Below are 25,726 nucleotides of genomic sequence, written 5' to 3'. Positions count from 1 at the left end.
TTTTTTGGTCAAGTTAGCATAGACCTAGTGAACAATTTATGGAATAATGTCCATGACATATATTGACCATGTCTAAAGTCTTTAGGAAATACTCCTCCTCTGCAACCAGTGTGTGATTGGTGCAAAAATGGTTTTTACTCAGTCCGGTTTATCAATATTAGTGGTGGAGTTTGTTAACAAGTTTAAAGCAAAAAATCAAATAAATAAAAACACAAATCAGACTAAAATTATAGCACATGAAAAGACAAGAAACTCAGATATTTCAGGTAATACTGAACTAAATGGGCAACACACTTGCATAGTACACACAGCAGGGACATTGCTAACCCTAACACTGAAAAGAAAGAAGGATGATAGTTATGCATCTATTTTAAAAGGTTCACCATAAAATGCTTAAAAAGGTACATACTTTCATGAAACTATAGATAAAGGACATAAACGCGTGCTTTATATATTATAAAAACTGTGGTATGAGTCAGAGTGTGGCTTTCAAAGAATTTGCCAAATGAGTTGTCAATCAAATGTCATATTAAATAACCAGAGATACACATATTTGATATTTAAACTGTCTTGTACACTGAAACATAATGTGTGACTGGTGTTGGTTTTGACCCATCTAAAACCAGATCATACACACATAAACGTTCATACTAGCCTATGAGTAAGTAAATATTGGAGATGTTGCATTACCATGCACCGTTTGGAAGCGTTTAATCTTCTTAATAGCAGCAAAGTATTATGGTTTGTGTAGACTTTGTGGGTGACTTGCTGCCTGATCCTGACATAATGTTCTATGCAAGAGTCCCAGATAAACATCCTTTTATCTTTCTGAGCTCCTCCCATGTCCCCTCTACACTCAGTGTTGATTCACTAAGCTACCAGTCAACACTCATTATTAATGGTCTCAGCGTGTGGTTGTGTGTGGGGAAATATATGCGTGATTGTCTGTTGGTAAAGCCTATAAATATAGAAGCAGCAGAAAGGGGAAAGAAGTCTTTAGAGTCTTCTTTCCCTTGATTTACTTCTTTAATAATGTCAGGAGAATAACTTATTCATGGTTTGATTTTGCATGTTTGTACAGCTAACTTCATCATCTAGATCTAGTGTAACATGGTCTAAATTAGAAATTAAATATAGTGCATATACTTATCACAGAAAAACTATTTTGTTTCCTTTAGTCCTAGATTATTAAAATGATATGTGGTTCATTATTGCAGTAGTAAACTGTAAAATTTGCAGACTAAATTGCTGATTAAATGAGCAGAAACATAATCACACCACCTAGTTAAATAAGTGGAAAATGAATAGATGCTATCACACCTGCAGTGTCTTAATTTTGTGCAGACAACAGGGATGAAAATCACAGATATAAAGTGAACACTTTTTTTTAGTAATGATTATGGAAAGGACTTCCTGGCTTTGTTTTTCCCTGTGTTTTGGAAGTAACACTAGACTCTTATGGCATTTTTAACATCTATATATTTTTGCTATAACACATAATAATGATGCAGTTTTAGTTCAGTTAATAGTGAAAGTGAATGTGGAGAATTTCACGCAGTAAAAATCAGATTCGCTGTCTCTTATAAAAAGAAGATGGGTCAGACTGCTCTGCTCAGACACCTGTGGCTGTGTGGCCATGTTATACACATATTCAGAGCTAGTAGTAGAAAGAAAACAGAGCGTTTAGAACCGTCTCAGATGTCTATCTATCGATCTGTCTGCTTAACGAAACAAAAAATATAGAGAAAATAAGGAACGGTATAAAAAAGCCCACGTAAACAAGCCACAAAGCAGCTGTAATAACTCAGAGAATTCAAGAGTGAAAGTAAAAATTGGAGCGATTAGGCATTGAAATGGTTCCTTCACTTTTCCTTGCTTTTGTTTATAGTTTTATCTTCATTATTATTATCTCATAATATAACAAACAAAGTGGAAAAATTTGCATTGAATCCACTGCTTTCACTGGTTTTTAACAGAAACCCTGCGTGAAAATTGCCTTGTTATACGAATAATTCTTTTGTGCTGTGGTAGAGACCAGATTTACCCTAATGTGAATACATTTTTAAATTCTGTTTATATCAGCAGACTGTGATATGGATGATTATTTAGAGTTCACCGTGGGCAAGAAAATACAATAAATCCCATTCTTAAGCCAGCACCACTGCAACATCTCCATACAGAAGCTTTCACTGAGCTGTTTCAGAGTTACAGAAAGGAAATGATGAAGAACAAAGTCCATCACAAAGAGTATTGTGTCATCAAGAGATTTCATGTCTCATTTATAAAATATCTAATGTTCCCTGTCCACAAAGCAGGCATTTTCTAATGCATTCACTTCGAGGTTGGTTTTGTTTTTGATCTGTTTCTGTTGTTCAAATACCCAGTTAGAGTGGATAAAAAGCCACAATGGAGAAAGAAAAATAAACATGCATTTAAAAATTTTGACAGCCTTAGGGTAAAGAAAGCCTCAATGTGCTAAAATCCATATTTTTAGAATAACACTTTGAGACTGACACAGGATGGATTTTTGTGTGTTTTAGAGGTAAACTGCCCCCAAACGTTTGTTCTGCAGTTTATTTTCCCTTGTGCTCAAATCACACATTTCGATGAAACAACACGCAGCTTTAATGACATTGGCACTGCAGATGGATAACACTCAGATGTCAAAGGAATCGAGATGTACTGCCTCGTGTCGCAGACGCCATCTGCCCCTGTGTGACAGAGTATCAGGGCCCGGGTGAAACAGGTTCTGAACTTGCAACTAAAGTCATTTCTCCATGTTGCAGAATCAAAATTTTTTTTGAGGTAAATAAACACATATTTATAAAAACAATATCATCATATTTAAAATGTAGCTCTAATAAAGCAGCCTGTGGTGTACTACAGATTTAAATGCTTAGGTGCTTGCAACTATACAAAATATTTCTCAAATTAATTCAGACAAATTGCATACAACTCATCTACAAAAACAAAAGTAAGTTGTCCATGTAGCATATCTTCAATTTTCCAGCCTTACACTGGAATAAAAGTTTGATTCATTCTGGCTTTGAAATTGGGGCATTGTGAGGCGATCCTTTTCCGGTTCTTTTAAAACCTGATGTCCTCACACCTCGTGTGCCATGCTCCAACTATTTGGCTTACACAGATTAGATATGGCTGTAAATAAGCAATAACAGAACCATAGCCAGAAATGAGCGCCAAAAACTGCGCCTGAGGGGGGGGGGGGATGCTTCGTACCTCTGGATGACTTCTGCTGACTCCTGCTCCCTCTCTCTCCTTTTTCTCTGCACAAATCCCCGGAAAGCCCTGCCATGATGTGGCACAGTATTAAAGGGATGAGAGAAGGAGAATGCTGGCATAGTGAGGGGTAGGACAGTGCAGGGAGGCTGATGCCACGGCTTTGAGCTGCAGGGGTTTTTGGGCTATAAAGAGGATGCTGTTGTAGGTAGACAGCAGATAGCTTTGACTAAAAAGACCAGCAAGGTAAATAACCCCATGTGCCAGTTTGCATCTATAATAATCCATCATCCCATAGAAATGAGTATCTTGTCACCTTAAGTGACTTTTCAAGTGTTACACTTTTCAATTCTTAAAGAAATAGTTTGTTTTGGGGGGAATTTTATACTTTTTTACTTTTTGTACCATCCCAGAATCAGTCCCGCTTTGCTTCTAGTGCACCCTTCTTTGCATTTTAATGTTATGTTGAGTTTGGAGTATACACTATACTTAAATCAGCTCTTGCAGGTATGTGAACTCAAAAAGCAGCTACACTCAAATACATGCACGTATTTCAGTACTTTGGGTATTTATTCACAACATGAGGTACATCAATTTTTAATGGAAACATTTCTTGACATTAAAACTATCTTCCCCTAGCAAGACCTCTTAGAAAAGAAGGAATTTTCTTTTTGTGGAGGCCTGCCATTCGTTCATATGAACTACTGAGAAACTTGAGTGTGTTCTGACTAGCAGAAAGTCATACCACTGGGCTCACACTGGACTTCCATGTGTCAAAGTACAAACGTGGTGTGAAATGTACCACTTTCAATGTGCGATTATGTCTTCAACAGTCTTAATTGTCATTTGAAAGTGTGACCCAACAATTCTGTGAAACTGATTAACATTTGTCCAAATCAGAGTTTTAGCTAGACTACCTTTAACCAGTGATACCCCACTGTGGGCACTTCACATTCTGCTCGAGTAAATAAAAATGAATGAGTAAAATCCCCCTCAAATAACATGCCCATTTAATGAAGAGGTGCGGCTTTACTTTCTATGTTTGGGAAAGAAATCCCATTTTAGGAAAACAAAAAAACAAACCCCAAAACAATATTGTGTTAATCCACTTCCACCAGACTGGCACTTCATGGCACCTCAGCCATAAAACTGGTCAGAAGTATCTCCAATTTTAGCTAGTTTACCTAGTCAAGTATTGATAATACAAAACAACAGAGTTGATCTTGGATATGTTATTTACAGGTTTTTAGAAATAGCACAGAGTCACATGAAAATGAAAGTTTTCAAAGGTCTCTATGCTGCCCTTTTAAAAGCTAAGTACACCCCAATGACTCAAAGGAGTTGTGGAGGAATTTTGGCCCATTCTTCTTTGCGAGGTTGCTTTAGTTCGTTATGGTTACCAGCCATTTGTTTTTGCACAGCTCTCTAAAGTGCTACCACAACATTGCTACTTACTTTGCCTGGGATGATTATCTTGTTGCATGAACTAAATTTGGCTAAGGTTTAGCTCTAGGACACGTGGCCTAACATCCAGAACACTGGTTTACTGATGAGTTCATGGTCAACTCAGTGAGTGCAAGATGCCTAGGTCCTGTTGCAAAAATCATCTTCCCTGCACCACCATGCTTGACAGTTGCTATGAGGTGTTTTTGCTGGTATGTTGTGTTTGGTTTTCACCAACATGTGCCACGTGCCACTGTGCATTATGGCAGAACATCTCAAGAAGTCTTGTGCGTTGTTCCTGAGTCAAACCTAGGCCTGCTGCCATGGCAACTCTTCCAACAAGCCATACTAGTTCAATCTTTTTCTAATTGTACTTTCATGAACTTTGACATGTAACACGCTAACAAGTCTAATTAACTGATTAATCTAATTGTGATTAACAGCACTTTCCTGCTACTTACCTCCTTGATTTCTATGGAAACAGTAAGGGTGTACATAGATTTTCATAGACTACACAGATATCTTTGAAAACTTTCTCTCTCAAATGATGATATATTTAATCATACATACTGTTTAGTACAATCAGTTAATTTGGGTTTTTTATATTTTTATAACAAATACTGACATCAGGACTGAATACCTTTGTGCTTACAACTGAAGAGTGGACTGTTTAATAAAAACCTGACATGTTTTCAGTGTTAAGTAGCAGCTCGGGTTAGCTGGGCTTAGTTAGTCACAGTGTGTTGCAGCAGGAAGGGGTATGTAGTATGAAATGTTAAGGTTCTGGCTTGGTTAAGCAGTGTTAATATGTTAGCATTTATCTTACCGCTGAAGCTAGTTAGGAAGCTTTTGCACACAGCACATTTCTTACAGGCTATTTATCTATCAAAGTTTTATGGAACTTACTGAATACAGCCAAAAGTTGCATTTTACTGGAAGACACTTGGATTGAATTTTTGCACTATAAATACTTGTTCTTGTACTTATGAAATCTCTCAGACACATTTAGTTCCAAACATGGCTGAAGTCAGCCAGCACAGATTTAGTGATAATTAGGAAGGCTGTGAAGAAGGATTAGAGCACCAACATAACTAACACAAATATCTTAAATGGCCAAAGTCCCTCTATTGCTGTGACCTAGACGAGTGTGTGCGTGCCAAACTGGTAAAACTGCAGGACGCATGTGAGCTGCCAGGGTTTAGGTCAGCCAACGCACAGACATTTTCTGTACTTGAGCTTGGCAGGCTTACTCAGCAGCACTGGATTACACCGGACTTCCCTTCTGTCACATTTTTAGCCATTTTGAGTTTTTACATGAATTAACATTATTTGTGCTGACTGTGCTTTATAGTTGTTCAGAGAGCTAAACACGCAATATTAAATGTATTTCAGTTTTCATATTATTTGAGAGCACTGCGCTACATCCTGCTTGGTTCTCTCTTGTAATGATTTATTTTCTTTAACTCAGCGCAACAAGCAGCCCGATGATGAAGGTTAAATGATAGCATCTAAGTTAAGGAACAGCAGTTAAGGACGAGGGATTTAGATGAGGAAAAAAGAAATCAGGCAGGGAACAATACTCACGAGATCCTGTTTGATGGTCCCAAGATTAATTAGCATGCAAGAAGAGAAGCAAGAAAGAAGAAGAAACAGTTAAGGCACCAGAGAGCACTGAGTCTCAGAGAGGCAAAGAACAGAATCAGAATGAGACAGAGGAAGTTTATGTTTAATCTCCATGTGTAAAAACTAATAAAGTAAAGCCATATTAGTGCCGTAGGTTTGCATTTAATTATAGAATCAAACAGCTTTTGCGGGATATGTGGTTGAGTGTGACTTTGGGCTCCACAGATGGTGCAACAAGCATCTAATACAAGGTGAAAGGCGAAAACACAAAGTGAATGACTTAAAAAGAGGTAAAATGACAGTGAAGGGGAGAAACAGTTTGCTGGAAACGGTGGGAGATTCTGCATATTTTAATCAGAAGTTGTGACAGTAGAAATATTCTGCAACTGCAGGTGTTTTTGAGAGATAAATTCATGCACTTACACAAATAGGTGCACGCGTTTTTATTCAAACGCGCTGACTAATATTCCAGCTCGAATGCACATGCAGCATTGATTTTACGGCCCTCAAAAGGGGTGTTTTCAGGTTTTCGTGTAGACTAGTAATATGGACAACGATAAATATGATGATGCATATGAGATGAGAGTGATCAGTCTAAGCATTTCTTTTATTCTTCTTTGAAGAAAAACTTGTAGCTGATTACATTTTAACCAAAAGGAAATGTGAGAATTAACAAAATAGTCACTATGATGGATGTCCTCCTTAAGCAAAACTTATAATAGTTTGCAAGTTGATTTTTAAACTTGCTCACGGGGAAGTCAATGGCAGCCTAGAAGATAATAAATCAATTAGAAAATCCTTAATGTTAAGTATGCCAGTAATGGTCTGTTTCTAGGCAGTTGTATAAGACATTGCCATGGTACGTTTACTCTGACCTTTCAAACAGCAGATCTGGCATAATTGTGACTGTGCATGTTTGTGTACATGTGTGCACAGGAACTGGACACTCACGCCTGCATGGTTGTTGTAGCAGTTTGAAAGGTGAACATATTTTCCTTGGGGAACCAGTTGGTGTCCTCTGCAATTAGAGAGAAAAATGAGGTTTCCGAGTTTAATAGACAGAGAAAAATAGACCATATTGGCAAATGTCGTAGTAAATTTATTGGAAATATGAAATCACAAAACCAGCACCAGCACTTCACAGTCCAGCACTCCACAAATGGAGAGAGGGAGACACAAAGGAAGAGACAGCAGAGGAAAGAGACGGGCAGACGAAGAGTCAAAAATACAGATCACCACGTTACAACATCAAACTCTCGATCCCCTCCAGACCTGAGAAGAAATAGATTTGAAGTAGTAAATATAATATTAGCTTCTTTTAATGCAGGCATCCGTTATTTTTGTTTTGTTTCCTTAGACTGATAAACACTGATAGTAATAAGTGTTATTTCTTGTCATTTTATGAAGCGCTTATTTGTTACTTGTTTTATACTCAGGTATTATAAATAGAGTTTATATGGAATCTTAAGTTTAAAAAAAAGTAATCTGATGGAGAAGATTTTCGTGAAAACTACCAAAGGTGTGTTTTACTAGTGATTTTATAACCTACATTTGCACTATTTTTCATTGCTATAACATCCTTCATTCACTCGTCCATTTTCTTAACTATTCATCAAACCACACATTCAAGCTGGAATCACCAATTAACTTAACAAGCATGTCTTTGGACTTTGGATACAAACCCATGTAGGCACAGGGGGAACATCAAATCTCTACATGAAAGGGAAGACAAGAAGCTTCTTACTGTGAGGCCACAGTGCTAACCGCTGCACCACTGTGCCGTCCTTTAAACGTCATGAATTAAAAAGATGAATTTTTGTGGAGAAGTCTCGAGCCAATCCTCATTTTCTTTATGTTTTGCTTCCAAGAATTTATTGTAATTTTTAGAGCGGTCTTGAACAATAGTTCTCTCTTGTTTCAGTCCAGTGCTTATACCTGATCATTTCAGAGGAATGCTTTATTGTTGTTTGTTAAGCCACTTAACATTGATCTATTTATCACCCCAACATTAAAAGGCACCTAAGTAATGAACCAGAGCTGCACATAACAGACAGTTTTATTCAGATAACTTTAACTTCAATCTTTAGGCACTTTATTACAAGAAGCCTGCCAAAAAGACCATGTTGGTTTCCATTTCTTTCGTTGGATCTACAAATAGTATTTTGTACACCGAGACAAGTGTAATTTGTTGAAAATTTGCAGCGTGTCATTGAAAATTTAAGAAACTGGACAAGTGGAGAACATCATAGGCAATAGGAGGCCTAAAAAAAAAAAAAAAAGGAAAGGCCTTTTTTAATTCGGTTCACCGTTTTTTTAAGTTCTTGGAATAGGCAGGGGGAAAAAGTTAAAATCAGACAGAAGACGAGTGTCTACAGCCATCTGCAAAACACGGTGGGGGCTCTGTCATGGTTTGGGGCTTCATTTCAGCCAGTGTTGGAGATCTTATCAAAATTGATGGAATTCTGAAATCCAGTCCATTTTTAGCCACAGTGCAATACCATCTGGAAAGCTAATTGGCATTGGCCTCATTGTTCCGCATGACAGTGATCCCAAGCACACTGCCAACACCCTGCAAACTGTATACCTGAATGTCTGGATAGAAAAGCACACAATGAAACACTATCAGTCATGGATTGCCCCCCGGAGCCCGGACCTCAACATTACTGACACACAGTGGGATCATCTTGACAGAGAACGGAACAAAAGGCAGCCGACATCCAAAGAAGAGCTTTGAATGTCTTTCAGGAAACTTGGAGAACTATTCCTGAAGACTGCTCAAAGAATTCAAAGAAGGCTTTCCCAAGAGAGTTCAGGTTACGTTGAAGAATAAAGGCGGTCATATCAAGAATTGTACAAACATTTTTGCCTTATATACCATATTGCCATGTATGTTTGCACATGTTTCTATAACTTGTTGCACCAATTTTATATTTTCCCTAACAAAATATTAAGGAATGAGGAGTGGCTCAAGAGTTTTGCACTGTACTGTAGTTTCTTTTTGCCATTTTCTATTATTTTTTCTGCTTCTTTGTACTACGTAATAAAGAGGCTTTAACTTTCAGCATAAAGTGCCTTGAAGCAACTGTTGTTGTGATTTGGTGCTATACAAATAAAACTGTATTGAATTGAAGTGAATGTTTAAGTAGCTATTCTTATTGGTTTATATACAAAACATCATCACTGTTAAAGTTTACTAAAAATGTAAAATATTAATAATTACCATTATAATTATTTGCTTCACAGAGAAAATATACTCTTCTATTGATTCTGTTAGTTTGACTTAATTATATACATCGTATGTCAAATTAAAAGTGTATTTAATTTATTTAGAAATAACTACATAAAACTGAAAAAAGATCAAAATCTATTTCATCTCTGGTCCCATACCCATTCCAGCCACAGGGCTTTATGGAGAACCTTACACTACCCTCCCCCCCACTTGTTTGTGCCTTTTGAGCCTCTACCTTCCTTTGTGTCCTGAACCCTCTCACCTCTCTCCAGCCCAGTCATCCGGTCCACACTCCACATCCGCTCTAGGCGTCGGTGCTGCTTGCCTGCCTCTCTCGATGCACTCTCCAGGTCCAGGGAACCCTGGCTTCGAGAGGGAGCAGTACTGCACGACTCACAAGCCAACCCGCTACACTCCGCCTCCCCTTTTCCACCTTCGCCCCAGCTACGAATGTTGTGGGCGCTGACCGAGGTCTGCAGTGGAGGCTGAGACAGGTGATGATGATGGTGGGTGTGGTGGTGTGATGCATGATGAGAGTGAGAGCCTGCAGCGGTTAGCTGCGGCTGCTGGTTGCTACTGCTGCTTCCACTTGCCGCGCTACTTCCTCCGCTGCTGGAAGGCGGATTCATGCTCGAGACATTGTGGTGGTGGTGGTTTCCATGATGGTGCATACTATGGTGAAGGTTGCTGTGATGGTGGCTGCCACAGCTGCTGGCGCCACGGCCACTGCTTGCGCGATGGTACTGGGTTGGAGACGATGAGGCGGAGGAAGGGGAATTGGAAGGCTGGATCGAGCCACCCCTAGATCCTACCCCACTGCTCCCCGACTTCTCCTTTAGGACGTCCAGTTCGAGGCTCTCCTTGCTGCCCTGGCCGGCGCTCATCAGCATACCGTGCTGGGTGGTGATGGTGTACACACGTGAAGGCTGCAGTGTACACTCCACACACTTCTGCTGGTCTTCCTCCACTGAGAAGCTGCGTTCGAGGGACAATCGTGCTGGTGCCTTGTTAGAAAGTGTGATAGAAGATGGGGTTGGCTGGAGTAAGCCCAGTGGCTGTGTCACTAGGCTGGTCTCCTGTTTGTCCTCACAGCCCTTAGTTTCAGAACAGGGATGGAGGTGGTTGTTGTTGTTGGGGCCAAATGTGTCACTTGGCGACTCCGGGTCAGGACCCACCAAGGTTTCACACAGAAGATGAGCTAGAATTTGAAAAACGAAGATGGTTATAAAGACAACTAAAAGTGCTAAAGAATGAGAAATATACCAAGGTGCTAAAGAGCAAGAAAACAGAAAGAGTGGGAAAAAAATGACAAGCTGGCACAGTGGATAATCATCTTTCTTCGGTTATCAGCTGTCATCGTGACACACCAATGAGTGCTTCCTAGCATTTCAGCAGAGGATGAGGTGAGAAAAGAACTAAAAGCATAAAGGAATACACACAGGGGAGATAGAGGGATGGACAAATGACAGGATGGCAGAGACGCTGACCTGATCCGTTTCGGTTTTCAGGGTGTGTGTGGGACAGGTACTCTCCAAATGCTCGCGCTGCTCTGTGGGGACACACACACACACACACACACACACACACACACATACACGACACACATAAAGACATTAAATCATGGGTGGAAAGGAGGTATGAGTGGGAAAGAAGAGAAAGGGGAGAGAGAGGAGAGAAGGGCAAGGGAATTGTAAATTATAATCCTAATTGCCTTCTTTGTAGGCTTGTGCCACCCACAGATTAAGATGGAGCCGTTTTATCTCCTCGCTCCAGGCAACCCCAGCCTGAGGGAGACAGAGTTTGAGACAACAGGAGGAGATAGAGTGAAGGATTGTTTTAGGGCGACTTAATTTCTCAGTGGGTCCTCAGTTTGCATTGATAGGTGTAATTGCAGATGGCAGACTGTGGGTGTGCTGGGATTTTTTTGTTTTGTGGCTGCACTTACTATATCTGTGAATACTTGACCTTGACAGCAACAGACCAAGATTGTTAATGTGCTGGTAGAAGCAAAAATAGATGCTAACAGGTTAATCTTTTACTCACAACTCTTTGCAGGTTACAACACTTTACAGATACACATTTAGCCACATATAGCAAAAATTAAATACCAAGGAGGGCTTCTCCTTTAAAAATAATAGTCCCAGATCTCACGGTTGATTGACACTGACCTGCTAATGTTCCTCTAGTGATTCTGTGTAATGGAAAAGGGATGAGAGAGACAAAGATGTTCTTTCAGTGTCAGTATAGGTACTCTGGAGAAATGTACTGCAGTGATAACTACAAGGAATGACAGAGGAGAGGACATGAGAAGTGAGTTAAACACTGTATGCTTACAATGAGTTACTGTGTAAGAAGAAAATACCACTGTAGTAGTTTTTACCATACAAGCAAACCACCGGCTAAGCTCTTGAAATATGCTGTTTATAGTTTCAACTTTCCAACAGCAAGCTCGATGAAAAAGAAACCACCTACTGCTCTATTAAGGGATCTATAATTCAGCCCATTTTAACACTTAATGTTTTTAATGTATTAATTTTACTTGAACACTGTCAGCTGACTGTATGCAGACTTTAAATGCTGAGTTTCTCTCTAAAATGGAAGCATTATGCATATTATATTTATTTTTTAATAATAATCTGATGTGTTCACAATATCAATATCAGTTATACTAACATACTAGTTACACTAGTACTAATTGAACACCGCAGCCCAAATGCTCCTAGTGGTTATGCTTTCCCAATACAGCTAACTGCTGACGTATCTGTGCTGAAGAATCCCTTGTATGCAGGAGAATCTGTGGGTGTACACCTCCGCCCGGCACCACCGTCAATTATTAAAGCCTGTCCAGCACAGTAAGCATACACACACATACACAAACTGACTCACACAATCTCCATCACAGAAAGAGCCGGAGTGCAGTGAAAACACTTCTCTCACACAGTTTCTCATTGAGACACAGCTCTGTATTCTTAGTGCACTCTGTGCTCTTTCACCCCTTTAATCCTCAAGGCTCCTCTTGAGACAATGCACAAAAACAAACCTGACTGACAAACCTGACTTTTCCATTTAATGATAAAACCTGACCTGTTTATAGCAGTCCATATAGGCATATTCTACAGCCTGTCAAATGTGCCATACTGAAATGTAAGCAATGTAAGTGAAATAACTAGCAGTCCAGTAAGAGAAGTTAATATTCCTGTACATATTCTCACCTCTAGATATCTGTAAACCTTAAAAACTATAAAACAATTTTGTCCTTAAGTTTGACCCGAGCATAGAACCATATAATTGTGATAATATGTGTTCTGATCCACGTCCCTTCAGCCTCCTTCCATTGCTGTGATGTACAAATACTGGAATGAATAAAGAAATATAAAGCGTGGTTGTACAAATTAATGCACATTTTCCACATACAGTGGGTTTTGATAGTACTCTATTATATTGCTAATAGAACCGTGCAAAAGAAGAAGATTGTGTCATTAAATGGCCAAACTTCACATGATAGAAGGGAAATACAACATTTGTGTTCATTACCTCATTACTCATTGATCAGCACAAGATTGGGAGCCTCAATTAAAAAACTGGGAGCAGAAAACAACATATAATCCCATCTTTAACCAAAGTGACATAAGTTATCTTCCTAATGGTTATGTTTAGCCCAATCCCCTGTACTGGGATATTGTCTTTCAAATAGATCACTTATCTCCTTGGTCCTTGGGTGCTACGAACTAAATCCTCTTCTGTGCTGGTAACATATAAGAAAAACAGACATGTTTTAATGCTGAGCATCTTTTTTGAACCAAATGTAAGTAGTACACTATTTGGATAGGTTTCTGAGTGTTAATGTGAGAAAATGTTTAAATATATTATATCATCATTATTTCATATATTTATCTTATGATATAAGAATATTGGAGGCAGCCCCTACTAATGTGACATTCAGCCACTAAAGGTGAGCATGAACCAAAAGTAAATGTAAGTAAATTTAATTGAAGTTAATTCAGTTCAATTTAATCAAGGCACTTTATACTGTTTAGGTCTAACAATCAGGCAACCCTCTATGAACAAGCACTTGGTGACAGTTGGAAGGAAAAACTCCCCTTCAACAGGAACAAACCTCGGGCTTCCACACACTGTGGAAGAGAGTCAGAGATTAATAATAACTAACAATTAAAAAAAAAAAATCAGTTCAGTTTTATTTATATAATGTCAAATCACAACAGTTGCCTCAAGGTGTCGTATATTGTAAGGTAAAGACCCTACAATAATACAAAGACAACAGAGAAAAGCCCAACAATCATATGACCCCCTGTGACCAAGCACTGTGGCGACAGTGGGAAGGAAAAACTCCCTTTTAACAGGAAGAAACCTCCAGCAGAACCAGGCTCAGGGATGGTGAGGGGAGGAAGACAGGACTAGGTCATGCTGTGGAAGAGAGCCAGAGATGAATAATAACTCGTTTAAATTTAATGCAGAGTGGCGTATAAACACACAGAGACTGAAAAGAGTTAAGTGAAGAAGAAACAGTCAGTGCATCATGGGTAACCTCCAGCAGCCTAGGCCTATTGCAGCATAACTGAGGGCTGTCTCAGGGTCAGGTAATTTATATGATAAGAGTTTGCAGATGCTGTAGTGCTGATCTTTATCTCAATTAAATTCACACTAGATGTTTTTGTATTGTTCACTGCTAAAAAATTTTGAAGCGTGAACTTTTTCTCAGCTCGATGAGGGCTCAGTAGTATGTGTATACCTCTGACCCAACCTTTCCTTGCTGGGGATTTGCAGAAAGGTGGTGCGGTTGTTAGCACTGTATTTGAATCCAGCTGTTTGTAGTTTCTGTGTTCTCCCTGTGCCACGTGCTGGTCTGCACTATGACAGCTGGGATAAGCTCTAGCACAAACCAAAACCCTGAATTGCATAAATGGAAGAAAATGAATGGATAGATGAACAGACCTCAGTTCAACAAGTTTTTACTGCAAAACAAAAACCTCACACAGAACAAATTAACCGGTAATTTTAAATGTTTCTTGTGTGACCGCAGAGTCTTTTGGCTTCTACACTGTTCACTGTCAATGGTTAAGACTGCAGCTAATGTAAACCAAACCTTTGAGAGTTTGGGGGTGTTGTTGAGGACTAAGGCTCTGCACGTGCTGTGTCACCAACCAGCTCCTTTCACCACATTTCTAAAAATAGCTCACCATGCCGCTGCAGTTTTGCTACAGCAACTTCTTCTCAGAAACCCCCGACTTCTTCAGTTGTAATGGGCATAAAGCTGCGTGTGCATGTGCTTGCATACTGACATGTGAGTCTAATGGTACTTAAGGGCATTAAGAAAAAGAAATGTTTTAGTTTGTGTGTGCCTGCAGTAACAATAATCATAATTAAGGACACTTGTGATAAATGTAGTCTATACTTTAATCAGCAGGTGTCCCTCAGAACCTCTGATACATTTTCATTTGGCCCACCTGTTTTATAATTCAACAGGCTGGGCACTCTGATTAGAATCAGCAAACAATGGTGCAAGAGGCACGCATCATCCATTATACATGAGAGGAAACAGAGCTGGAAATGGATAGAGCAGAACGTCTCTCAATCATCCACTACACAAAACCTTTCTCTGTACAGTGCCGTCTTATATTCACAGTTTTGCACCAGCTTCATATGTGATACGTGAGCACAGCACGGGGGCAGTGAGGTAGCAACTGATAAATAGTCTCCGGTGAAAAATGATGAAGGGAAGGGAAAGGAAGAGCTTGACAGTTAGATATGAAATTCGTCCTGCGTGCTCTCAGCCATGTGACCGGGGTTTGGGGAAAGAGACAAGTTAGGGAGGGGAGATTCTGAGGAGCAGGGAAGTGATTACAGCTGAGAGGAAGAGCAGTGTAGAAAATTTTGACCATATTAAAAATGAAAGAAGACTAAACCTGAGGAAAGACAGGTGGATAGAAAAAGGACATCAGTGTTTTTTTTTAATTTACAATAAAACTCTTTAAATTTCAACAATTGTCATACTAACTAATGTAGTACACTACTGTTTATTAGTACAGATGCTTAAGGTAAGCGTCAGAGCATCTGTTTTCATCGACTCTGCAGCTTAGGAGACAACAACATGAAAACGGTTGACATCCTGCTATGTTGTTGCCTGCTTGGTGAGCTGCAATGCTGAAAAGTAAGCAAAAAGCATCACTTGTGTCCGTTTTCCCTGTTGCATCAACCATGTCTTGCATATTTATGATTGTGCACATCACCGTTTGGTACCTTAAGCTGTGATTATGGTTGATGCACTTGCAATTGTTTGTCCGAATTATCACACCAAGACAACCCTGTAACCATTGACTGGCAACTCAGAGAAAGAAATCATTACTTGGGTGGGAATAGCAAAAATTGAAACAGAAATCAAAGTGATTGCAGAGATTTTCTTCAAAGTTTTCTACTGAATCTCTTATATCTTCAGCCTGTTGCAGTATTCCTCTCAGTACCACCTGCAAATCTCTGTGCTCCTGCACTATTGTATCACCGAAACAGCTACAAAGATTGACCCACTCATAGAATCATGTCACCAATCAGGCCGTGTGGCTGCCCCCTCACACCAGGCTAGAGAAATCAAGGGGCACACTGCAAGCCGAAATGACACCAGAAAGCAGCACCCGTCAGTCAGCTATGACTGACTGTCATACACTGAATCTAGATACGTGAAAATGCAGCATCGCCTGGACTAATGGGCCATTCTTTTGTGTCTGTTCAATATTTTCAGCTCTTTAAGTACTTGTTGTCCATGTTGTTTGAAAGATGATGTTGGAAACAGCATTTTCAAAGGTCAAATTATGTTTAATAAGATGATGATGCATCCTTGAACACGACACCAACTCCTGTCTTCAGCTGTCCTCAATTGTAAATGACTAAATCGCCTTGTTTGCACCCCACCAGTACTCTGATCTCATTATTCAATTCTTCTGTTCAGTAGAACAATAAATCTTTTTCATAATGCAACCGCACTAAAAATAAATACTTAGCTTGGATTGTTTAAACATGTTGGTTTGGGTTAAAATTACTACTATGGTGAGAAAAGGGGACATTTGTTGTCATGGTTCCTGTAACATTACGTAGGGAATGAGAGGCAAACAGTAATCTCCTTTGTTAAGGTCTGACTGACATTTTGGTGATCCATTCATCAAAATCTCTTTCATATGCACCCTTAATGACTTAGGGAGGCTGTTGTAAGGACTTTTTGGGGCCATTTTCTGAATTAAAAAAGACACAATTCCAAGAGCAGCTTTTTTCCTGTTATGTAAACTTCTGTGGGTACAACATGAAACCTTAAGGTGCTCCATATTATCTGGTCATCTTTTCAGTTTCTTCTGAGTGAGCAGGTCAGAGTGAATCTGAGCATTTTTTTTTTGTACTTTGTGTCTAGAACTAAGCAGGTCGTGTGTAGTGTACTTATTACACCAGATGAATGAGTCAGACACCACTTACACACACTCCACTTCTTGAATACATTTTGTCAGAAACTCCACTAACCACTTCAGGCACATAAAAGGACTCTCAACAACAGGAAGATACACCTCAGCACTTTTCATGGATCTAGAGAGAACAATGTGTAATCACTTACTAATGGGTGCAGCTGGAGGAGCAGTACTGCCTATATTAGTCCTACGTTATCCACTTGTTGTTTGACTTTTCTTTTCTCGGCTTGTTTCTTTTTGTTCAGGGTGCACTTACACCTACGTGATGAAGGCTGTCAGTCAAATGTTTTCCTGCTTCGGTTCCTCCAGTCACTAGTTAAAATGTCCACTCACTCTTGGATAGGCGCCAAACAAGCAATCCACACTCTTCCAAGTAACTGGCTGTATTTCAGTAATATAATTAAATAAACAGCTTGTGTGGAACAGAGAGTTTTTGTCATCTCTAATGTAACACTTGCAAAAACAGTGTTACATTAGAGTGCGGTGCAAAACTCTTGAGTCACCCCTATTTTTCTATATTTTACTAGGAAAATGGGAAAAAGGTGCAGAAATTTGTTAAAACGTGTGCAAGCATACATGGATATACAGTATAGAAGAGACAAATTGAGTCTGTACAGCGCTAATGAGCTTGAAAGTCAATATTTCATATGACCACCTTTATTCTTCAACACAGCATGAATTTTCTAAGGCAACCTTTCTTCTAATTTCTTCAAGCAATCTTGAAGAATAGTTCTGCAGGCTTCTTGAAGGACATTCCAAACACTTCTTTGGATGTTGGCTGCCTCTTGCTTCGTTATCTTTGAAAATGACGCTACACTGTTTCAATAACGTTCAGGTCTGGGCTCTGGGGAGGCCAATCCATGACTGATAGTGTGTCAATGTGATCTTACTGGGTTGGCAGTGTGTCTGGGATCACCGGCATGCAGAAAAAAGTAGCCTTTGGCAATCAGATGCTTTCTAGGAGGTAATTCATGGTGGATCACTTCTTAATTTTGACAATATCCCCGGTATCACTGACTGTTGTACCTCTCTCCTGACGTCCTCTGTACATTTCGATGATAATTTGAATCAGAAATCCCAAATTTGGATTCACTATAACATCTGTTGCCACTGATTTAGTCCAGTTTTTGTGTAACCCAGCATACCTAAGCCTTTCCTCCCTGTTTCCCTTCCTTAAGAATAGCTTCTGGAGAGAGGTATCCTTGCATCTAGACCATTTCTGATGAGGCTTCAATGAATAATATCTGGATTGGCTACAGCGACAGATGTATTACTCAGGTCCAGTGTCAGGTGTTTGGTGATTGTTTCCTACTTCTTGAGGACATGACTCTCAGATGCTATCACTCTGTATCTGACAGTCAGATACAGATTAACAGTGGGTCTTTTTTTTTTAGGCCTATCACTTTTTCTTTTATCCAACATTGTTCCAGCTTCCTCAGTTTTGTTGCAGGACACACTGCACACCATGCTGAGAAACACCAAGTTTTCAGCTAAGAGCTCATTGGGAATCACCTTGCTGATTCAAACATATTATTTTATGCCTGTCACATGTGTTATCCTTGCCATTTTTGTGGATTCAGAAAAAGTCTGGCTCCCTTGGAAACAAAATATAAAAAAAATGAGGGGTGGCCCAGACTTTTGGATATTACTACCATCCTTAGGGAGTTTTTCCCAAATACATGTTCTCAATCAGCCAATTACTCACCTGTGTATACTATCTACACCACAGCTTTGGCCTTACTGTAGTAACTAAGTGTTCTCCAGTTAGCATTCCTCTTGTTTCCGCTTGTTTTTATTTTTTTATTTTTTGCTGACATTTTTTTGTGATCTCAGCTTATATTAAATATTTGGATTTCGACTTTTGGACTTTTACTGTGCGTACTTTGTCATGTGTTTGGGTCCTCTACTTCTGAGTCTTCATATATTTGTTACAAACTGTTTTCAAATGGTCCAATTAATCGTTTAGAAACATAATGCTAGCTTTTTAATGAGATTCATTTAATGCTTTGAAGGATAGAATGAATATTGAGAGATATCTCTAACCTTCTTACACTTCTTATGTGCTTTGTTCTTTAATAAAATGGCTTTTCTCATTTTTCCATCTCGAAATGACATCGATATGAAGGGTTAAATTAATACAACCAACAAAAATCCAAAACAAAGATGATAAATAGAAGAAAATAAATCTATGATCATTAACCGAAACAATTTCCTTCAATTGTGTTCTTTCTCATATTTAAGCTATAAACCTGACCTTTATCTGCAGGGCTATAAAATGGATCCCTAAGGACCTACACGATTAAAGAACTTGCTTACTGTTCTTTACAGCAATGATGCAGCATTTCATTCATATTATTGACCCATATCTAATGTGCCTCGTTCCTCTGTGGACTCTGATATCATTTACCACAGTGACCATATCCCCTGCCATGGCTGAAAGGTCTCCTCTGGCAGTGTTCCCACTGGTCTGAATATCATCAGAGCTGATGTCTCCTCTGGGTGTCTCTCCATCCACCGTAAGCAATCGGCTGCCAAGGAAACAGATTCCTTAATGCCTCTTAATCATATCCTCCCCTCAGATGCACTAATTGAATTGTTTCACAGAACACACATGTAGGTTAGCACACACACACACACACACACACACACACACACACACACACACACACACACACGGTGATGAGAACCTGTTGAGGAACTTGTTGCACACTCCCATGTCCCTTCAATAGGGACATGGGAGTGTTAATTGCAGTCTTAAAGGTGCAATGCTTTATGGAACATGTGGGAACCAAGCATTGAGGAGGGATCTGATTAAAATGTCAGTACACTAGAGGCTGAAGCACCACAACCACATACGGTGTTGAATGATGACACTGATTCCCACACAGCAGTGTTTTTCTGCAGCAGCTAACACATATTTAACGCTGATCTTTTTTATAGAGCGGGCACAGAGAGCTTATTCCCACTGTATATTTTCACTTGTGACAGTAGAAAAACCAAGTATAATAATAAAAAGACAAAAAACATCACCAGAAGCTTATGTTATGTTTCGGTATCTCATTTAGCCATGACATTAAAAGGAAACTTGAACGGAAATGGGGAAAAAAACTAGTAAATAAATAATCACAATTCAACTAAAATCATCTTCTGCTAAGCGAAAAAGACAAAATCAGAAGTCTCTTATAAAATAGTCCCAGGATTATCACGTGAACATCAATCATATGATTACCTCCAACAGTGTATTTACATCTTATTCATAACAGACATCGAGCACAGAAAAACCCTTGCTCACGCACGTTCCATTTGTATCTCGTTTATCTGCAATCTATCGATCATAAATAGTTTAATTTGACGGCACCTCTCTTCCAACTTCCACTTACATGAATACATCCAACACCAAACAAGGATTGATCAAGAATAGCTGTGAACCAAAATAAAAATATAAATGTTTTCAAAGAAAGGTTCACCACAGCATGGGATGGATAAGACCGGAGTTCCTCACTCAGTAGTAGTGAAGTAGAGGACCCAAACACATGACAAAGTATGCACAGTAAAAGCTTGAAATCCAAATCTTTAATATAAGCTGCTCTGGAACAGGCAGAGCATTGAGAATGGGGCAAATTTTTCAAAATAAAACTGCATTTTCTTTCACAAAATTTCTGGAAATTCTGTTGAAATTAAGCAGGCATACTCAAACACAATTCCCTACTACAATCTATTGGCATACTGAACAATTTTCACTTGAGGTCCATTTACAGTACAAACTTGTTCTGGTGCTATTCCCCTGTAACCTGTAACTTTTATAATAAGCAAATTAAGCTTCCTAATTCATTAAGAAACATTAAATACAGAATGGCAGTCACAGACCAACAATCACACAGCATTGCTGGAGTGTGTATGCTTATTCAGACTGTAATGAATAAAATGTGAATCATTTAGCATTTTAAATGAACAAATTACACAAATTGAACAAAGCAGGAGGGAAAGGAGGTTAAGATACAGTAGATATTATAGCGATTTCTTTCACTCGAATGAGAATGAATAAAGTAGTAAGAATACATTTAAAACACGGAGTGCATAATTTATAGCGGATGAGAAAAACATAAGCAAAAGCACGACGAAGCATGATTTTGCCCAAAAACACAATCAGATTTATAAAATTTAGGAGGCAGTCTTTCCATGGCGTTTGAATAAATCGAAATTACAAAAAAAAAAAAAAATTCTAACAGTTATGTAACATCGCTGGCCCCCAATAACAGAGTGACTGCAGGCCACCTGACTGTCCTCCACAAACTAAAACACAATGTTTCATTCGCATCAGTCTGGAAAAAGAAGAAAAAAAAAAAGTCTTTCATCTTTCAGTCCATTTTCCACACTCTCAGAGCTCTGTGAAAGCTGTTGTCCACTGCCCTTCAGCCGAACCACAGCACAGCCTTCCTCTTAGGCTGATCGACAGATCAAAGCATTTCCTTCCTCGCTCAGTGTCGCAGAATTCTGGTGTGTACATAGGAGGTAATCTGTCCCCCTCTCTCTTTCCCTCCTCACTCTCTGTCACTAGCTACCTCACCGAAGCTGCTGGAGAGGAGAGTGTGACCTGTTTCATAACAGAAATCCATAAGCATGCACAAGATGACACAGGCACTGTCGAGCATCGGGTACAAGAAGCCAGTGTCTCTTCAGTAGCATTCAGACCTCTAACGCCTCCTCATATCTCAAGACAAAAGAGATCACTTGAGGAAAATATCTTTGTGCATGCTTTCCAATCAGGCACACCTATTAACAGATTAAAAACTCACCACATTTTTCTTCTTTTTAGCTATGCTAATGGCATGGCTGTGAGGACACGGATGCCAGTCTGTCCACCACTTTGGTACAGACTAAAATGTCTTAACAGCTGTTGCACTGACTGCCAAGAAACACACTGCAAACATCTATTGTTTGTTAAGGATAACTGTAACTGATTTCTGGTGCTATGAGTTTGAAATTTGTAGGTTTTTATCACAATGTGATTCTCCAAAAATCACGAATGAGTTCATAAGTCATAAGGAATGAATAACATGAAAATAACATATGACCTTTAAGCATTACAGCTTTCGCCATAGTTACACATTATCAGCTCCACTTAGGTATCACTGCCAATGGATTCTTTTGTTTTTTATTTTGGATATTGTACATGATTTGTATTGTGGTTCCTTGCAACATTTGTCATCACTCTTTTGTCCTTCTGTTATCACCACGTCACCTTTTAATTTGGCCAGTCCTTTGGAAGGCATTCCTAGTTAAAGGGAACAATGTAAAGCACTAGCAGAGTGACAGGTTTTGCCAAGAAGAAATAATTAAGTTAGAGAAAGATCCTTTTCTTGGTTTTAATAAATGGGGCCGTGGGGAATTGTTTTACTGTCAACCAAGCTCACACTTGTTATTAGTTAACAAGTGTGAGCTTAAAGTTAAAGTCCAGAACTTTCGCTGCTTGTGGCATTTCATATTCTTCCATCACGCTGATGCTGTATGCAAGGAAGGATAAAAAACAATAAATAATTATGTGTATTACAAAAAGTGTGTGAGTTTGCTAGATGTTTAAGTAAGCTTGACATTTATACCTGGTTCTTAAAAGGCCTCTGGAAGTTTCATTTAATGAAGTCAAAATAGACTGACTGGCATCTGGGATGGTTTGGAAATAGTAAAAGGAAAAGTGGGGGATATTTATAATTCAGAAAGATGTGTGGGGGAGTGAATAAGAGTTGGAGAAAGAGTTAAAAATAAGCATATTTAAAGTTACTTTTTCCAATGACTCAGACTTTAGTTTAGATGTATTGCCATTTGCCTATAAGTTTCTGAAAACCATAAAGGATCAGCATCACTTGATTTAAGGTAAAAATAAGAACAGTTAGTGCACCTAGCCCAGGGGTGAGCAACTCCAGGCCTCGAGGGCCGGTGTCCTGCAGGTTTTAGATGTGTCCTTGATCCAACACAGCTGATTTAAAGGGCTAAATGACACCTCAACATGTCTTGAAGTTCTCCAGAGGCCTGGTAATGAACTAATCATTTGATTCAGGTGTGTTGACTCAGGGTGAGATCTAAAACCTGCAGGACACCGGCACTCGAGGCCTGGAGTTGCCCACCCCTGACCTCACTACTAGCATCATTTCCAGCATGTAGGAACATAAAGGCATGCCATATGGTTGACTCCAACTCCAGGTTACCGTGTCTGATTTGCTGTAACTTAAAATGTATAAGCAAAGTCTCCTTCCTTCACGTTGCTATAAATTAACAATAAACAGATTTTAGTGGGAGAAAGTATTAAATCCCACTCACGGTTACAAATCTGCATCTCACTGCTTAACTTTCCCTTATTCTGGCATGGCACATGATACAAGATCAGCACAAAATGCACAAAAGATAACCTTAAAAACAGACAAGCAAACAAACAAAAAAAAAAGAAAAGCTGTATGAAGAGACACACATGGGATCCATGCAACCGTGTGCATGTGCAAGTAGAGAGATGGAAATGGGGCGCTTTTATTAAATTCTTTTAAATTCTCACTTCCTCATGCATGAGGTTATGTGCAGGTGAAAGGCTGATAAATATTGGATGTGAATCAACTCTGTTTCCCATATACTGGAGGCGAGGTGGATTCTTCTATTAGTCAAAATAAATAAATAAGCTCTGAAATTGAGTGTTTGTGCTTATGTGAGTGAAGAAGGAGGGGAGCATGTGTGGTGGGTGTGTGTGTGGGGGGGGCTACCAGTTGAGTCAGACATGTAACAGTTTGTGCAGTCCCTTTGTAGATGCAAAGGGGGGAAAGAAAAAGAGTGGCAGCCCTGCGGTGGGCACACAGGGTCTCACAGTGGAACACCTGCTCAGGATCTCCTCTGGGTCCATTTTCTAATCGTGCAGGAGGATCACATTCTCATCTTCGTTTTAGGGCAGCACACAGACACAAAAACACACTGCGCTAAAAGCAACATCGCTAAAAGCATGGTTGTGTAATGTAAAGGAGGCACACACACCCTGAGAGAATGACGTAACAACACATCAGCCCACATCTGTGAACGCTATAGTCTGAACAAGTCAAGGTCATTCACGGACTGAATTAAAAACACTGGGCCCTGCTGTGAGGCACCCTCTGAAGCAGAGAGCTGCTTTGTATTCCGAGCTCATGTGGGACTGTAGCGTCCTGTCTGCGCTTGATGCCTGGACACATGAAACACACAGGCACACGTGCTTTCCAGCGAACTGCAGCCTCGCAGATGTGAGGAAGAAGGCAGCATCGTTGATACAGCCTCCTTACTCCCTCTGCGTAGTGCTGCAACAGCTGGATGCGGTTCTGGCTGTTTAAAACACGCACGGCTCTCAGACTGAGTCCCTAATAGGTTTTAACGGGCTGGACTCGTGCCAAACAGTCTGAGTCTTGTTTTTCCAGCCTGCAAAAATTAACGGACGTTTCCCGTGCTGCCCTCTGTGATTGACCCAATGACTGGTCGTGATAGGTGATTAGTGCAACGACAGAATCGATTGCCGTGACTGATTAATCGACAGCTGGCTCAAGGCTGCCGTCTCATCGCTGTACTGTTTTCTCGATTCTCTGCGGCCAGACAGAAAAGCAGCTTTTGGTTAAACTGAAATAACAATCAAATAGCAGGATTCTTTATTTATTTATTTATTTTTTAAATAGCGGCTAATAAGAGGTGGCAAACTGGGAAAATGTATCAGGGACACTCTGAGTCACGGCAGTCCCATTTCGCCTCTGCATGACTTTGGTTATACAATGATGCTTCATTCACAACATCCAGAAACACTCCGACGCGCCAGGAGCAAACATCTTGCAGCAGGTTTACATTACATAAAACACAGATATGGGGAAATTGCATGAAGCCATCCTAATCACGTAATCAATTTCTGATAACAGGTTCAGTTTTGGGAGATCTTTAATCGATATTTGCCCCAGTGCACGTTCCGAGCTAGACGCGGGACAATCAGCAACCACCAAAAGCGCAAAGAGCCTCTCTGCGCATTACAAGGCAGACTGGCTATATCCAGGATAGCGCAGTGGTAATCCATCAAAACGCAAAACTGTCACACCTGGGAACTTCGTGTCGCTCGCACCTGAAGGCTAAAACACCTGCCAAGACTTCCTAAGGGTACTATAACACTGAGATATAAGCCGAGAGCTCCGAGTGTCACTCACCTAACTTTTGCTGCCACAGAAGAAATCGCATCGTTTCTTAAATTCTTCCTCTTGGACACAGCAGTTCCCATGCTGGCATGGAAACGATGCAGGCAGGAAAACAGTTCATTCCAAAGGAAGGAGGAATGCGACGATGAAAACAGTATAAAAATCGCAAGAAAAAATAAAAAAGTTGCAGGGAAATCCGGGAGCAGATAGGTCACGCACGCGTCTGCAGAGCAAAAAAGAAGGAAGTCAGTCTTCTCTCTCTCTCTCTTTCTCTCTCTTACTCTGTCTGTCTCTCTCCGGATATGAGCATGTACGTGGGGTAGCTGCACAGCTGCCAGAGTGAGGCTGAAAATACCCCCCCCCTCTCTCTCTCTCTCCCTCCCCCTTTCTCTCTCTCTCTCTCTCTCATTGATCAAAAAAAATGCAATGGGAGGATTGTTGGGTTGGCGATATCACCATCGTCCTCATCGTGCTCGCAAAGGTGGAGGCGGGGAGCCGTGTATCTGCAACAGTGGTGTCATCCACCTCCACCTCTGCCATTCATCTAATGG

The 25,726-nt window shown here is 39.9% G+C and overlaps 1 protein-coding gene across 4 annotated transcripts in view; it reads right to left on the bottom strand.

The window, feature by feature from the left end:
* Nucleotides 1-25,504, bottom strand: part of nsmfa (NMDA receptor synaptonuclear signaling and neuronal migration factor a) — a 42,507-nt gene extending 17,003 nt beyond the window's left edge. For 2 of the 4 annotated variants that reach the window (XM_013909873.1, XM_013909876.1), the window contains exons 1-6: nucleotides 25,188-25,504; nucleotides 11,020-11,081; nucleotides 9,795-10,730; nucleotides 7,255-7,321; nucleotides 6,265-6,270; nucleotides 3,238-3,306 (exon numbers count right to left, since the gene is read on the bottom strand). In XM_013909873.1, the coding sequence (XP_013765327.1) occupies nucleotides 3,238-3,306; nucleotides 6,265-6,270; nucleotides 7,255-7,321; nucleotides 9,795-10,730; nucleotides 11,020-11,081; nucleotides 25,188-25,258 (1,211 nt within the window). In that variant the 5' untranslated portion in view covers nucleotides 25,259-25,504. The remainder of the gene's footprint in view (nucleotides 1-3,237; nucleotides 3,307-6,264; nucleotides 6,271-7,254; nucleotides 7,322-9,794; nucleotides 10,731-11,019; nucleotides 11,082-25,187) is intronic. The other 2 variants (XM_013909874.1, XM_013909875.1) reach the window with 2 other exon arrangements.
* Between the last annotated feature and the right edge of the window lie 222 nt (nucleotides 25,505-25,726).

Source organism: Pundamilia nyererei, unplaced genomic scaffold (genome assembly GCF_000239375.1).
Source record: "Pundamilia nyererei isolate P.nyererei 1_Seehausen unplaced genomic scaffold, PunNye1.0 scaffold00032, whole genome shotgun sequence".
Lineage (NCBI taxonomy): Eukaryota > Metazoa > Chordata > Actinopteri > Cichliformes > Cichlidae > Pundamilia > Pundamilia nyererei.
The sequence above is the reverse complement of the archived record's forward strand: the minus strand, read 5'-3'. Positions and strand labels throughout refer to the sequence as shown.